The sequence below is a fragment of the Podarcis erhardii genome (genome assembly GCF_964252035.2).
Source record: "Podarcis erhardii genome assembly, chromosome: 8".
Taxonomy (NCBI): domain Eukaryota; kingdom Metazoa; phylum Chordata; class Lepidosauria; order Squamata; family Lacertidae; genus Podarcis; species Podarcis erhardii.
This window is the reverse complement of record NC_138499.1, coordinates 2,327,146-2,342,297: the sequence shown is the minus strand read 5'-3', so window position 1 is coordinate 2,342,297 and position 15,152 is coordinate 2,327,146. Positions and strand designations below refer to the sequence as shown.

The window sequence follows — 15,152 nt, the reverse complement described above, 5'->3', positions numbered from 1 at the left end:
AATCACAGGCATGAGGAAGCTTTGGCTCTCCAGATATTGTTAACTAAAACTCCCATCCTCCCTGGCCATTGGCCAGGTTTGCTGGGGATGCAGGTTGTATTTCTGGAGGGCCAAATGTTCCTCACTCCTGTTTTACTACTGGGAAGTGTAGTTTGCTAATGGCTGTTTAAATGAGTTCCCAGGATTCTTTGGGCCAAAAATGTGTGATGTATATGCAGCCTACACATGCACTTTAAATCTGATTTAAATGAGTGATGTCTATACAGCCTTAGTCTGAGCAAGCTTCTCTTGCATGTGCAAATATTTTTATGGTTGCTGCTAAATAAGATTCCTCTTTCTTAAAAAGCATAAGGCTTTTGTTTTCAGTGGCTTTTGGCCAGAAATAAGAATATCCCTTTACACAGAAAAATAATATTCAAAGAGAGACTAATTTATTGGTTTTTGTTTGGCATTGGAATACATGCTTGGCTTTTAGATCTGCCCTGGCTGATTTGTCTGCCTATTGATAAGTAGGGGGCAGAGATAATGGGCTAGTAATTGTGGGAAAAGTGATGTTTTTTCTCAGTTGAGTAAGAGGTTATATGCAAAGTTTTGAGGTGCAAAACTTTTGAAGGCAATGGAAGTGTGGCTTGAGATAAACAGTGCATACCTATCTACTCAGAAGTAAGTCCCATTGAGTTCAGTGGATTGGGAGTTACTCCCAGATAAGTGGGCATAGCATTGCTGCTTAAGCCAACAAATTTGGAATCAAGTTAGGTACCTGACAGGCCCACATCCTATTCATGGCACTAGTCAAAGAGACTATATCCTATACAATCTTTCAGGTGCCGCATTACTTGGTTGTTTCTTCTTCTGAGTTAGACAAGCATAGAATTGCACTCTTAAGCTGCTATCCCAAGTATATTTTCTTATTAAACTCAGTGGAATTTTCTTCTGTTTCTCCTAACATATGGTAAATACAGTCTGGGTTCAGTTTTTTAGGCTGCAATTCACAGTACATTTAAAAATGGCTAAGTTTAAAGATGGTGCATATTTGCCCTAAAGTATATGGATTGTGGAGGTTTAAGCTTGAATATAGCTTGATGAGAATAACTTTTTTAAATTCAAAAGTAAATAGATAAATTTACAAAGCACTACAGACATAAGCTTCTGTAGATGCTGGTATGTTTGCATGCATACCACAAGAAAGTAATACATTCCACGTTACGTGAACATAGCAGCATAATCTCATCTGGCACTTCAGAGAGTTTTGTGTAGTGCTGAAAATTCAAGTAGTGTTACTTGGATACGATGAATTTAAAAGAGGTTGTGCACAGAGAAGCCTTGTTTCAATAATAGGTATGTGTTATCAAAGAGTTTAGAAAGACAGGAAATATCTCCAATAATTGCAGGAAAGTGCTGCCTCTGTTTGCTGTAGTTTGTTCCAAGGAAATAGTACCAGGCATCTGAGGCAAAGCCTTTAAACTTAGAACCTCTGGAAAATCTGTACTACAAACTGCTGCGTTGAGCTGGTCTTTCAGAAGCGTTGTGAAGTTTCCCCCACTGATTGGTCTGTTTGTGAACATAATGATCATTCAGAAATGCCATACTTCTTGGATTATTATGTTGCAGTCATGGCTTAGTCCGTTTTGTTTAGGCTTAACACAAAGAAGGCTATTGAGATAGTTCACATTTTGCCAACAAATGACATGGAAGCTGCTATCTTGACATAATAACTGCTGCTTCACTGTATGTTCCTTTCTTGATGAGATTTGGAGATCTGAGGGTGGCACAGTATACAGCTAGCCATGAGATGACAGAAGAAAGTAGGGTAAGAAAATTGTGTGGTTTATCCCCCCCATCCCTCCGGGCAGTGCAAATAATAAAGTGATTCAAAGACAGTATAAGACCAGATTATACAATCTATGAACCCAAAATGCAGCTGTTAGACTAAAAATAGTTGCCTAGAAGAACTCCTAAACTCAAGAAGCAGCTTTAACTTGCAACATTCCCAAATTGAAAATATCTGACAGACTTTCACTTTGTATTTTAAAATTAGTGGAATACGTAGGCATCAGGTTACGGCTTGTGAGCAAAACATTTTGGACTTTCGTTACTGTTTTCCACTGATCTCTCTACTTTTCTGTAGCGGTACTATTTCTTTTAAAGGTCATATCCTCTTGTGAAAACTGTATATGGGCTCTTCAAACTCTAGATTTAAAAACTCAGGACAAAGGTGTACTTTCAGTCTGCAGCAGTACAGCTGTTAGGAATTGTTTGTTTTTAAGTAAATTATGGTCTAGCCTCTGACTCCATCATAGTTTGCTTTATGTAGCAGTGACCTTGCTGAAGTGCCAGTTAAAGTTGCCAGGATGTTATAGTAACAGCGTAAATGTGTGCTTCAGGGAAGGTTTTCAGAAAGGGGGAAAATGTGGCTGTTACTTCAAGAGAAATGTGCCACCTCCTTTGTTGTGTCGAACCCAATTTGGATGTCTGGTCTTGTAGGAAATCATGAAAGCAGGCATTTATGAGTTTTCCAAACTGTTTAAACTTCCCCTAGACTGTCGACTTGTTTATCTGCAGCACTGAGTTTATGTGGTATCATGATCGTTGTAACGAACACTTGCACTGGATTTTAAACAGCTGCAATACCATAGAGTTGTATCTGGCTAAGTCCTACTCAGGAGGAATTAATTGAACGAAGTTGGTTTAGTTGGTTTCAATGGGTCTACTTTGAGTAGGGATAGTATTGGACACAACCCATAAAAGGAGGCATAGTCATGCTTTCATTTGGAGAAATGAGACCAGCCGTGTCTTTTCTCCGTTCTACCAAATAACTTGGATGTTTTATCCTGAATGGGAGTAATCCAATTAAATGCTGTGGGATTTCAGTAGAACTCTTACGGTAATTTCTCATGACACGCTCAGCAGCACATTCATACATTTTCCATCAGCGACTGGAAAACTGTCATGCCTTAAACCAAAGGTTTTCAATCTTTTTGAGTCCATGGCTCCATTCTTTCTGCGGCACCCCTGTGGGGCTCAGGAGCCCAGTTATGTCAATCCTTGCTTGCAGAGTTGACAGTCCCTCACCCTTTTTTGAACACCCTTGTGGAGGGTGTCCCTTAGGCTTCTCCCCTTTTCTTGGGAGTCCTATGGGCAGGTACAGCTGCTGCCCCTGGTCTCTGAGCTGCCCCCGTACCCCTAAGAAAGGTACCTCCTCACACTGCCCCACAGGGGCCTGGGAAACACCCCCTGGCCAGCCCCAGAGGCACCATTCAGCTGTGGAGCTTGTAGCCAGGGCTGCTGCAACAAACAGCTTGTGCAAGCCTTTGGGAGGCAGAGATGGGAGAGGGCATCAGAGGGAGGGAAAGAGGGACAGAGGCCAGTGTTGCCCACAACACCCCTGACCATCATTCAAGGCACCTCAGGGTGCCATGGCTCTGGTTGAAAACCAGTTCCTTAAACGAATCTTTGGCTATGTATACACTACCAGCTTAAAATGCAGCGAGGTCATTTTTTCTGCTGCATTTGAAACTACATTTGCATGTTATACATATCAGTATAGTTGGATGTGTTTCCAAGTTTCCCACTGTTTTTCCACACCAGTGAATGGCGAATGGTTGACGATGTCTTTAAATGGCTTACATTTTCAAATCTGATCAAAGTTGTTTTAGAGTAAAATTCATCAAAATGCAGTATTTCTCAAGAAACTACAGGATAGATGTAGATTGAGGCTAATATGATTTGTGCATGGCTTCACAAACCAGCAGTAGGCGCACTCTGGATGCAGAGTAAACTGAAGCATGAATGCAGTCTTTGTTTAGATCTATGTGGATAATACAAAAAGCTTGCAAAGTGGTGGCCGAGGTGGAACATTTTGTATGCAATTGTCTCTTAAGCACAAACGATCATTTTAGAAAAAGTGTCCTGTAGATAATAAAGTCAGTGTGCATGCTCACCATAATATATGTATAATATAAAATAGCACTTGATGAAATAAGCTGAATTGGACTCAAAATATGTAAGAAATGTTTCAAGTGATTTGCAGTGTAGTGTCTTCTAATATCTGGGGCTTCACATTTATAAGGTAGAATAACTTCTAGTGATTCCAGTATGAGCAAGTAATAAAACTTTGTCAGAAAACATCTTCAAAAAGTAACCTGTGTAATATGTGGTTCTGTCATCCTACTATATGCAAGCCAGTTGTGTCACATAGTGATTATTTTTCAAACATCCATTTTAAGATTTCAAATTTTAGGAATACATAATTGTTGTCAGCAGGATAGTTAGCCATCTAGTCTAAATGTCTAATTATATCGCTAGTCCACTGTACATATCTATCTACCTATTTCTATATCTATAATGAACACTCATATTAATTATCCTGGTTAAAGGGGTTGTTACTTGGTGACTAATGCTGCTATATTAGCGCTTGTGCTGTTCCCAGGCCATCTGGGTGTGCATCTGTTAGTGAGCCCAAGGGAAAAGGTGAATGATTGTTCATTTGCAAGTAGCTATGGTGGCCATAAAGAAAGGAGTGGTGAGCTTTTGGTAATGGAACTTCTCATCTGGAAACTTTAGACTTGCATGTCATATGTACCTTATTGCTTGCTGTCTGTTCAAAAACAATATCTAATTAAACTTTCTCTTTCCAGGTGTTCAAGATGAATCTGGAAAAACTCAGTAAACCTGAACTACTGACTCTGTTTAGCATTCTTGAAGGGGAACTAGAAGCAAGAGATCTTGTAATAGAAGCCTTAAAGGTAAGCTACAGATTAGCAACCTTGCTGCTGCAGATACCGCCCTCTTTTTCTGTTAATATATATATATAGTGTGTGTGTGTGTGTGTGTGTGTGAGAGAGAGAGAGAGAGAGAGAGAGAGAGAGAGAGAGTGTGTGTGTGTGTGTGTTAGCTAGCATTGATTGATACACTATTTTACCAGTTCAGGCTTTGTTAGCTGTATTAGAGCACAGATGCTGTGCAGCCATCTATATCTTGGCATTTTATGTCAGAGGTGATAGCAGGTGCAGACAATTCTATGGTTAAACACCTTGATTATTTCAAATTTTTAAATCAGAGTTGCTCTCCTTTCACCATAGAAGATTAGCGAAACTTGAACTTCTTGTTCTAACTCTCATGTTTCAGCATGTCTCTGTAAAGAGATGATCTGGTGAACGGCTCTTGTAGTCTCAGCAGGCAGGAGTAGCAACACAGATTCTTCCTCCGGATTCCTAACTAACTTCATTGGTTTCTGTCAGTTCTTTTCTAAGGCCTCCTCTGAAGTCTAGGTTATCCTTTTTTTTTTTTTAAAAATAATTTTTATTGGGTTTTTACATTTTATAACAACAGACACACACACAAAGACAAAGACAAACAAACACACAAATACAATTACATACCCTAAGTTTCTTTACCCACTTTCATTGACTTCCCCCCACCCCCTCCTCTTACATCCCAATTCCAAAATTAATTCAGCAAGTTCTTACCTAACCTCTTAAAGATATTCACATTGCTTTTAAAAATTAAAATCTTTTGTTTATCTGTATTCAACTATCCAATTCTCTTATAATCATTAATTTCTTTTTTTTTAAGGTCGATCTAACTTCCCCTTCACAAATTTTCCCTTTATTATATTAATTATAGGTCACATTGACCAAGTAAAACAAAACATAACATTTTATAATTCTATTCTCTCCCCCCCCTGCCCCGGTTTCTGTCCCTTCCTAGACAAATGTCCAGAAAACAAACAAAGAATATTTCTAGCCCGGATTCCTCACGTCCGAGGCGTCTGATTCTCTGTCAGTCCCTCTCTGCCAGCTATATTGGTAGTCCTCTTTGATGGTCCTAAGACCCCGAAGGAGTTCAGTCAGAGTCAGATCATATTTTCTTTCATTCAGAATGTTGAAGAGTGTTTGCTGCGAAAGACCATCTAGTTTTCCATACTCAAGAGAAAAGTCCCAATCATATTGCTTTGTTCTTTCTAGTTTTAATATTCCAAGTGCTCCAGGTGCTTCTCTCTTCTTCTTTCTCATCTTTCGCAGGTCTGTAATCCAGAGGTCTTCTTGCTCATACTCTAACGCTGCAGATTTCTGGTTGATATTTTCCACTTGTAGTGTCTGAACTCCTTCTTTTTTCTCTGTCAATTCCAAAGGCATCTCTTCCTGCTCAGCTGCAGAATTTTTATCGTACATCTCCTTTGTGCATTCAGCAGAGTTGTTTGTTTCAGGATTCAAGGTCATAAAAACTTTACTCAGAGCCATACTCTGCTCCTGCAGGATTCCCACGAGAAAAAACATTTTTTCTATCTCCGCCAGTAATTTTCCCTCTGCAGCCATTGTAATGTCACTAATTCCCCCTAGGGGGCTTTCAGTTATTTAGTAGTCCTTTTCCAATAATCTGTTACTTTGTTATTATCAATACTTTGTTTCCAATCGCCTCAGTCCAAATGTATCCAAGAGTTATTAAATAGCAAAATTCTTTACTTTGTCCGCCCGTTTGACAGCTTCTTTGACAGCTGTCAAACTCCTTTCACTTCTTCCTCCGGGACCCAAATAGGACACTCCCGGGTTTTTTGGGGGGGATACACACAAAGTTCCAAATTCCCTTTCTCTCCAGCACAAAAATCTTGTTCTATCAAATTTGTGAGAAACTTTTAAATCCTCAAAACAGTATTCATTCCGCCTTAATTCTCCGTTCCTTGCTTTGAAACGTCTATAAGTAGAGGGGGTGCGGACTTCCCTTTAACACATCCCCCGATCGTGCCGAATTCACAGGATAAAATTTTTAAAGTCCAAATTCCACTACTCACGGGTCCTTTGTTATCCAGTCCAAATTTTGGGAAGAAAGTCAGCGCTCTCCGGCCATGGCTTGCGGCTTCGCTCTACTGAGGTAGCGGTCTACTCTCAGCACCACGCCACTCTCCGTACCCTCTCCGCAGCCTTTAAAAAGGCTCTTCGTGGGTCGGGGAGGGCGCTTAAGGTGCCCACCGAGTCACCAAGTCCGCAGGCTTCCGCGCCTGCGGTTTCTGAGGGTCCCCGTGTCGCCGGCACGGCAAGACCCGTCCTCAGCAGAGCCGATTCCCTCCGGAGCTCGGAGGGAATCCGCCATTAGCCGTTCGCGCTAACCCGGAAGCCCTGAAGTCTAGGTTATCCTACTTAGCTTGTGCAATGTTAAAGTCTGTTGCTTAGGGACACATTGAAATGTTTTGGTTCTTGCTAGGCCCTACCACCCTAGTATTGCTAAGTGTTCACACACACCCTTTTGCATTTTCTGTTAGTGGGGGTGATGAAATCAAGGCTTGCTTAGGAAATGTGTGTGTTTAATTACTTCAAAAATAAAAAACAATGATGCGGACAGCTTTTTGCTCTCTTGACCCTATCCATCCTGGCTAGTAAAAGCCAAATGCAGGGAGGGAGGGTGTTTTGAACATGTCTCTATGTGATGGAATGATCCATGCTGTTCTTAAACAAGCAGTAGTGTGTCCACTCCTGAAAAGCCCACCCCTAGACCTTGCAGTTTACGAAAACTACCACCCAGTCATGTACACCTGTTTCTTGGACAATGTGGTGGGGAGTATGATGGCTAAGTAGTTTCAGGAGTTCCTGCAGGATGTGGACTATTTAGGTCCATTTCAATCTGGATTCAAGTGTGGTTTGGGGACAGAATCAGCCTTCATTGCCCTGGTGGAGTGGGATGGAGAAATGCGAGTCTGGTCCTGCTTCTCAGTCTGTCTGCTGCATTGACCATGGTATACTCCTGGGGTGACTCTGTGGGGTGAGTGCTGGGGTCACAGTTTTACAGTGTTTCCAATCCATCTCCAGGGCTGTGTCCAGAGAATAGCATGGGGAGGCTGTATCTCAGTCCCACAGTCCCTGTGCTGTGGTGAGCCACAGGTTATAACCCTGTCGCAAGTGCTGGTTAGCATCTATATGAAGCTGTTGGGAGGAGTCATTAGGAATTTTGAGGAAAATCATCTTCAGTATGCTGAATACAACACAGCTCTATTTCTCCATAACATCTGAGTCAGGAGAAGCTGAGTATGGTCTGGAACATTGTTTGGATCTAGTTGTGGAATGGATGAGGGCTAAAAAACTGAGCTTGAACCCTGGGAAGACAGTGGTACAGTTAGTAAGTGGTTGTGCTGTAGAAATTGACAATTTCTCTGTTCTTAATGGCATTGTTCTTCCTCTGAAAGAATACGTTTGCAGTTTGGCAACTCTCCTGGATCCATCTTTGTCACTTGAGGCTCGAGTACATTTGGTATGTGGACTACAGCTGTTCTCAGACAGGGATAGCCTGGTGCAGTGATTCATGCTTTAGTGATTTGTTAAGGGTGCTGGGAATTGTAGCTTTGTGAGGTATAATCTACAGTTCCCAAGACTCTTGGGGGGAAGCCATGTGCTTCAAATGTATGGCATGGATGTGATTTTTGGTCTGAATATGCCTGTTAGATAAAACCATCTTAGATCTATGTCCTCTAAAAGCAAAGTGGTATTAAGTGGTATTAATGTGGTGAATGGTACCCAAAGACCTTCAAGCTTCATTTCATTGTGTAAGAAATATACCATCCTTGATTGGGGGAAAGTTATTTTAAAGTTCTTTTAAAGAGCTGTACCTCCTGTATACCTGAGAGGTTGCCCCTTTTTATTTCCATGAGAAAAAGTATTCTTGGATGTTAACTTACCACATGTGCAAAGACAGCTATAGCTCTGGTATTTGCTTTGCTGATTTTTATCAGACAGCTTAGAGCCTTTCCTCTGAAGTCTTGTTTTAAAGGTGTGCCTGTACCCTGAGGTAGCCTGTGAGAAGGAATGGCAATGACAGTGTAGCTGGGGAGTGTAATTAAATGAGCATTTCTGTGGTACACATGTGACAAGTAGCTATTTCAGGGTCTTGATTTTAAGATTTTCTGAGTGCGGTGTCTGGAGCTCTGGACAGCTACTAGAAACGTGACCAAGACACGACGTGTCTAAATTGTATCCGAAGCTACAAAATAAGAAATGTGGTTACTTTCCATAGTCTCTCTTTCTGAGTGTATATGTTGGTAATCATTAATAATCGTTCCCTTTGTAGCTATTTGTTACAGTGAATTTTATCTCTGTTTCTGGACTAATTTCATTTGGAGGGAAATAAGCATCATCATGCACGTCCTAAGAATATCTCCCACAATACGCTGGATGAATAGAGCTGTGTGTCAGGAGGACTTACCCAGGCAAGGCCAGAAACTCTAATGATGGCAAAAATGCCTTAGTGCCTAAAAATTATATGTGTGACAAACTCTCAAACAGGTAACGATGGAAACGATACCTTATGAGGAACGGCTAAGGGAGCTGGGCATGTTTAGCCTGGAGAAGAGGAGGTTAAGGGGTGATATGATAGCCATGTTCAAATATATCATAGAATCATAGAATCATAGAGTTGGAAGAGACCACAAGGGCCATCGAGTCCAACCCCCTGCCAAGCAGGAAACGCCATCAGAGTACTCCTGACATATGGTCGTCAAGCCTCTGCTTAAAGACCTCCAAAGAAGGAGACTCCACCACGCTCCTTGGCAGCAAATTCCACTGTCGAACAGCTCTCACTGTCAGGAAGTTCCTCCTAATGTTTAGGTGGAATCTTTTTTCTTGTAGTTTGGAACCATTGCTCCGTGTCCGCTTCTCTGGAGCAGCAGAAAACAACCTTTCTCCCTCCCCTAAGTGACATCCTTTTATATATTTGAACATGGCTATCATATCACCCCTTAACCTCCTCTTCTCCAGGCTAAACATGCCCAGCTCCTTTAGCCGTTCCTCATAAGGCATCGTTTCCAGGCCTTTGACCATTTTGGTTGCCCAAAATAAAAGGATGTCACATAGAGGAGGGAGAAAGGTTGTTTTCTGCTGCTCCAGAGAAGCGGACACGGAGCAATGGTTCCAAACTACAAGAAAGAAGATTCCACCTAAACATTAGGAAGAACTTCCTGATAGTAAGAGCTGTTCGACAGTGGAATTTGCTGCCAAGGAGCGTGGTGGAGTCTCCTTATTTGGAGGTCTTTAAGCAGAGGCTTGACAACCATATGTCAGGAGTGCTCTGATGGTGTTTCCTGCTTGGCAGGGGGTTGGACTCGATGGCCCTTGTGGTCTCTTCCAACTCTATGATTCTATGATTCTAGGTCTTTCTTTTGACTGAGGATACTACATATAGCCAGCCATGGACCTAGGTTAGTCAGGAGGTTACTATAGTTATTCCCTAAACCACACCTACCTGCCCCATATCTGATATCTGTGGTCAGATGGCTGCAGAAAGCAGAACTGAACACCTTGCATGTCAGCTGATATGCAGGGAGTTTTGTTGACCCCTCCTGGAAGGACCAACCCCCTGTCAATCAGCTGACAGGAGATGGTCCTTCCCACCTGCCAAGGTTGGCTCACTCAAGTGGGGTAGATAAAGATCTGGCCCACTGAGCCAAAAACGTTATCCCCTGATTTGAATCACTGAATGGCCTTCAAATGGGATTAGACAAATTAATGTAGGATAAGGCTATCGATGGCTACTAACCCTGATGGCTATGACAGGCATCCCCATACTCGGCCCTCCAGATGTTTTTGGACTACAACTCCCATCATCTGTAGCTAACAGGACCATTGGTCAGGGATGATGGGAACTGTCGTCAGAAAAACATCTGGAGGGCCAAGTTTGGGGATGCCTGGGCTACAATCTTCACTATCTGAAGTAGCATGCTTCTGAATGGCAGCTGATGGTAACCACAGGAGGAGGAGTTTGGATTTGGATTTGATATCCCGCTTTATCACTACCCTAAGGAGTCTCAAAGCGGCTAACAATCTCCTTCCCCTTCCTTCCCCACAACAAATACTCTGTGAGATGAGTGAGGCTGAGAGACTTCAGAGAAGTGTGACTGGCCCAAGGTCACCCAGCAGCTGCATGTGGAGGAGCAGGGAATCGAACCCAGTTCACCAGATTATGAGACTACCGCTCTCAACCACTACACCTCACTGGCTATCACGCTTCCCATAGGTATTTGGTTGGTCACTCTGAGAACAGGATCCAGCAGGCTCTTCTTACGGTTTTACTTCCAGTTACTGATAACCATGGTGTACTATATATCTAACAGTGCCTGTGAAAGAACATTTCAACAAGTAGAATTTCCCACCCACTTTATAGGTGCAGCCCTCAGCACACCCCGAAAAATGTCTGCTGAGGGTGTTATTCTTATTAAATTGCTGGTGCATCTTTACAGACTAAATAATCATGATTCAAACAGTTTAGAATTACGGACAGAGCATTTTGTGCCAGCTTATGTTTATGGCTATGCATCAGTGTCATCTAAGAACAAAAGGGTTTGCCCACCTGCACTAACTTGTGTATGCCACAGAACAGCTTGAGCAGTAAAGCAGGGCAAGTGGCTTTCTTGAGTGTACAAATGCTGCAGTAGTTTGAGTAATTGCTTTGATGGATTGAAGCTCATTTGGGGGGAAAGCTGCTAGGTATTACTTCATCTTTGTGATTGAACTCCTGCATCATTGCACGTTTCTTTCCACATGAATTTAATTAGTGTTTCTCTGAATAATGAAAGTTATACAAATAAATGAACTGTCTCTTGCAAGACATACAAGTTGCCTGTATTTGAAAGCTGCAAGGATAGGGAGGGGGGGCAATAATTTAAATGGTACACGCAAGGATAACTGAGGTTTTCGCTAACTGTACAGGAAAGAGGAAAATTGAAGGGTGTAACACTAGGCTTTCAACCTTGAGTAGCAATCTTAATTGTGTAACAGGAAGACCGTCTGCTTTGAGGGTGTTTATGAGGAAAGGAGGGATATAAATGTGTTAAACAGGATCATAGAAAGCTGGGCTGGGTGTTGCCCTGGACTGGATTCCCACATGCCCCTCTCAATCTGCTCTGGCAGATTGGGGGAATCCCAGAACAGATTTGGAAGGGGGGAGGAAGGGGAAGCGCCTGTTGTGCAAGCAGAAATCCTTATACTAATGGGTTGAATTCATTGGCTACAACCCAAAGTCACTGTTACTATGATTGGAGCCATTTATCACAAAATGGGGGAACGGAATTAAGATGCTGATTCCTGAACAGGACAATTGAACAGCAGAAGATGGCACATGGGTGTGGGTGTAAAAATAGTTGGGTTCTTCAGCAAGGGGTGTTAATTTTAAAATCAGTTACGGAGGTCTATAGCATTTACTCATTTTCAACTAGTAGAAAAATACTATAAAGAAAACCAGAGAATGCTGAAATGTTAACAAGTATGGCTTTGAAACTCAAACGCAACTCGACTAATCATAGATCTGCAGATTTTGGATTGGCTGATAACCAGCCATTATTTGTGGTTGCCATTGACTGCCTCCTGTTCTTTGAAACCTTGGGCACAAACAAAAAGACGCGGGGGGGGGAGCACTGTTTTACTTCACTGCGGGTGGCGCTGTGGGTTAAACCACAGAGCCTAGGACTTGCCGATCAGAAGGTCGGTGGTTTGAATCCCCGCGACGGGGTGAGCTCCTGTTGCTCGGTCCCTGCTCCTGCCAACCTAGCAGTTTGAAAGTTCGTCAAAAGTGCAAGTAGATAAATCGGTACTTCTCCAGCGGGAAGGTAAACGGTGTTTCCGTGCGCTGCTCTGGTTCGCCAGAAGCAGCTTAGTCATGCTGGCCACATGACCTGGAAGCTGTACGCCGGCTCCCTCGGCCAGTAAAGCGAGATGAGCGCCGCAACCCCAGAGTCGGTCACGACTGGACCTAATGGTCAGGGGTCCCTTTACCTTTATCTTTATGCTGAACACTGAAGAAGGAAAATGCTGCATGAATACCCCCCTCCCGCTATACCTTCCTTTCACTCCGGCATGGTGTGGGTCAAATTAGATATTTGAATGCAGTTGTTCTTTTTAGTTATGTAAGCCACAGTCCCATGGGAATGGGGAAGCAAGTTTAACTCTCCTCCAGCTAGGGTTCCAAAAGGGTGGGGACTCTGAAGCTTCTGTTTCAGACAAAGTCTCAAGAAGCTTCTTTATCATGGATCAAAGATGTAGCCATAATCTGCTATCATAGAACTTGGGGCAATGGGTTACAGGAGAAGATGAATTGTAACGGCTTCGAATTTGTCTTGGGACTCAAATGTTCAGAGAAGACCTGTAGTACAACTTGGAAAATCTCCGTATGAAGTATTAAAAAAATATACTGAGTTCATGGTGATCTAAAGGCACCGGGTGCAAATTTTCATTCTGTAGACAAGGAAAAAGTGTAGACAAAGTATCCTGCTCGTTGTTTAATATCAAGTCGATAGATCAGGCTTTGTCCACTGGACTGAGATTTTAATGCGATTAGCCAAATAAACCTTGTGTGCTGTATTTTATTTTAATAGTGTACACTGGTAACTTTTTTAAGCCTTTTTATACAGAGCATCACTGGGATCTAGAGCTTCTGTGGACTAGAGATAAGAGGTTCAGTCTTTTATCATGTTTCTGGCTGATAGATTACTTTCTTGCCTTAGTCTGTTCTCATTTTCTTCCTACCCCCTGTTTATGACCTCAGCCTGTATTTATTTTCAAACATTTGTCTCTAGGGGGGAAACTAGGAATAAGGAAGTTCAAGATTGCATGGTGAGCTATTTAAAGAAGATGCCATTTTCTGTTTTCTAGAAGAGGCCGTTCTGTATAAATGAAAGCCGCTTGAGAATTGTGTGGTTTAATCCTACAGTGAAGCCAGGAGTTTAAGTAGCTTGCTTGTTTGATGTTAAAATGGGAAAATAAATGTGGATAGTAGAGCTCTATTTCTTTGCTTCAAAAATGCTAATTGTGGGATGTATTGCAGGTCAGGAGGAATCAGTTGGTTAAGCCCTTTGTAAAGAAAGAACCAAGGAATACAAAAGAAGAAGAAAAAGTCAGCGCTAAGCATTTCTCCCACAGAAGCGCAAAAATCCTCAACACTTCCCGTTTCTTCTTTTCAAAGTGTATCTTGCTTCATGCATTGAGCGCTTCTTAATTCCATACTGGCCTGTACTCAGTGGCATCTTTCCCATTTCCTCTGCTCATTACTCCAGCTGCCATGTGCCCACAGCCTTCATCAGTGTGGTGTAGTGGTTAGAGTGCTGAACCTAGGACCTGGGTAACCAGGGTTCAAATCCTCACTGAGCCATGAAGCTTTGAGAATGATCTTGGGCCAGTCATAGTCTTGCAGCCTAACCTACCTCATAGGAGTTGTTGTGAGGATAAAGGGCCTGTGGGAGGGGGAGAGACATGCTGAGCTCCTTGGAGGGAAGGTAGGACAGAAATATACTGCATTTTTCGCTCTATAAGACGCACCAGACCACAAGACGCACCTAGTTTTTGGAGGAGGAAAACAAGAAAAAAAATATTCTGAATCTCAGAAGCCAGAACAGCAAGAGGGATCGCTGCGCAGTGAAAGCAGCAATCCCTCTTGCTGTTCTGGCTTCTGGAATAGCTGCACAGCCTGCATTCGCTCCATAAGACGCACACACATTCCCCCTTACTTTTTAGAAGGGAAAAAGTGAGTCTTATAGAGCAAAAAATATGGTAATAATAAAGCAAGTCTTCTCTCCCTCAGTGGGGACAAAGAGCATTAGAGCTGATGCAGGGGGCCTAAACAAGGATGCACCTTCATACGACAAAAACCATAATGGAGGTGCCAGGTGAATCTCTGTAGGCGCAGAATTGCATAACCTAAGGGCCACCACAGGGATGTGGGTGGTGCTGTGGGTTAAACCACAGAGCCTAGGACTTGCCGATCCGAAGGTCAGCGGTTCGAATCCCCGCGACGGGGTGAGTTCTTGTTGCTTGGTCCCTGCTCCTGCCAACCTAGCAGTTCGAAAGCACGTCAAAGTGCAAGTAGATAAATAGGTACCGCTCCGGCGGGAAGGTAAATGGTGTTTCCGTGCGCTGCTCTGGTTCGCCAGAAGCGGCTTAGTCATGCTGGCCACATGACCCGGACCCCTAATGGTCAGGGGTCCCTATACCTTTACCTTTAAGGGCCACCACAGAGAACACCCTCTCCAGGGCCACTGGCACCATTCCAAGCTTCTAAAGAGATCTGTTGACTTTAAGATCCAAAAGGGTCTGTAGGGAAGTTGACTGTCTTTCAAATATTTGAGACCTTTTAAACATTAATGTGAGCACTTGAATTGGACCCAGACATGAACTTGTAGCCCA

General features: G+C 42.8%; 1 protein-coding gene and 2 long non-coding RNA genes across 4 annotated transcripts in view; all 3 read left to right on the top strand.

The window, feature by feature from the left end:
- Positions 1–15,152, top strand: part of LOC309349095 — a 224,415-nt gene that overhangs the window by 173,168 nt on the left and 36,095 nt on the right. The window lies entirely within an intron of this gene.
- Positions 1–15,152, top strand: part of LOC309348679 (CTTNBP2 N-terminal-like protein) — a 37,777-nt gene that overhangs the window by 8,265 nt on the left and 14,360 nt on the right. Inside the window, exons 1-2 of one of the 2 annotated variants that reach the window (XM_081874307.1) lie at positions 1,778–1,810; positions 4,638–4,745. In XM_081874307.1, the coding sequence (XP_081730433.1) occupies positions 1,793–1,810; positions 4,638–4,745 (126 nt within the window). In that variant the 5' untranslated portion in view covers positions 1,778–1,792. Of the gene's footprint in view, positions 1–1,777; positions 1,811–4,637; positions 4,746–15,152 lie in introns of those variants that run through there. The other variant, XM_081874308.1, reaches the window with a different exon arrangement.
- Positions 4,869–13,791, top strand: LOC309349170. The gene is made up of 3 exons (XR_014159793.1): positions 4,869–5,270; positions 7,127–9,269; positions 10,133–13,791. It is a non-coding gene; the product is annotated as an uncharacterized lncRNA (long non-coding RNA).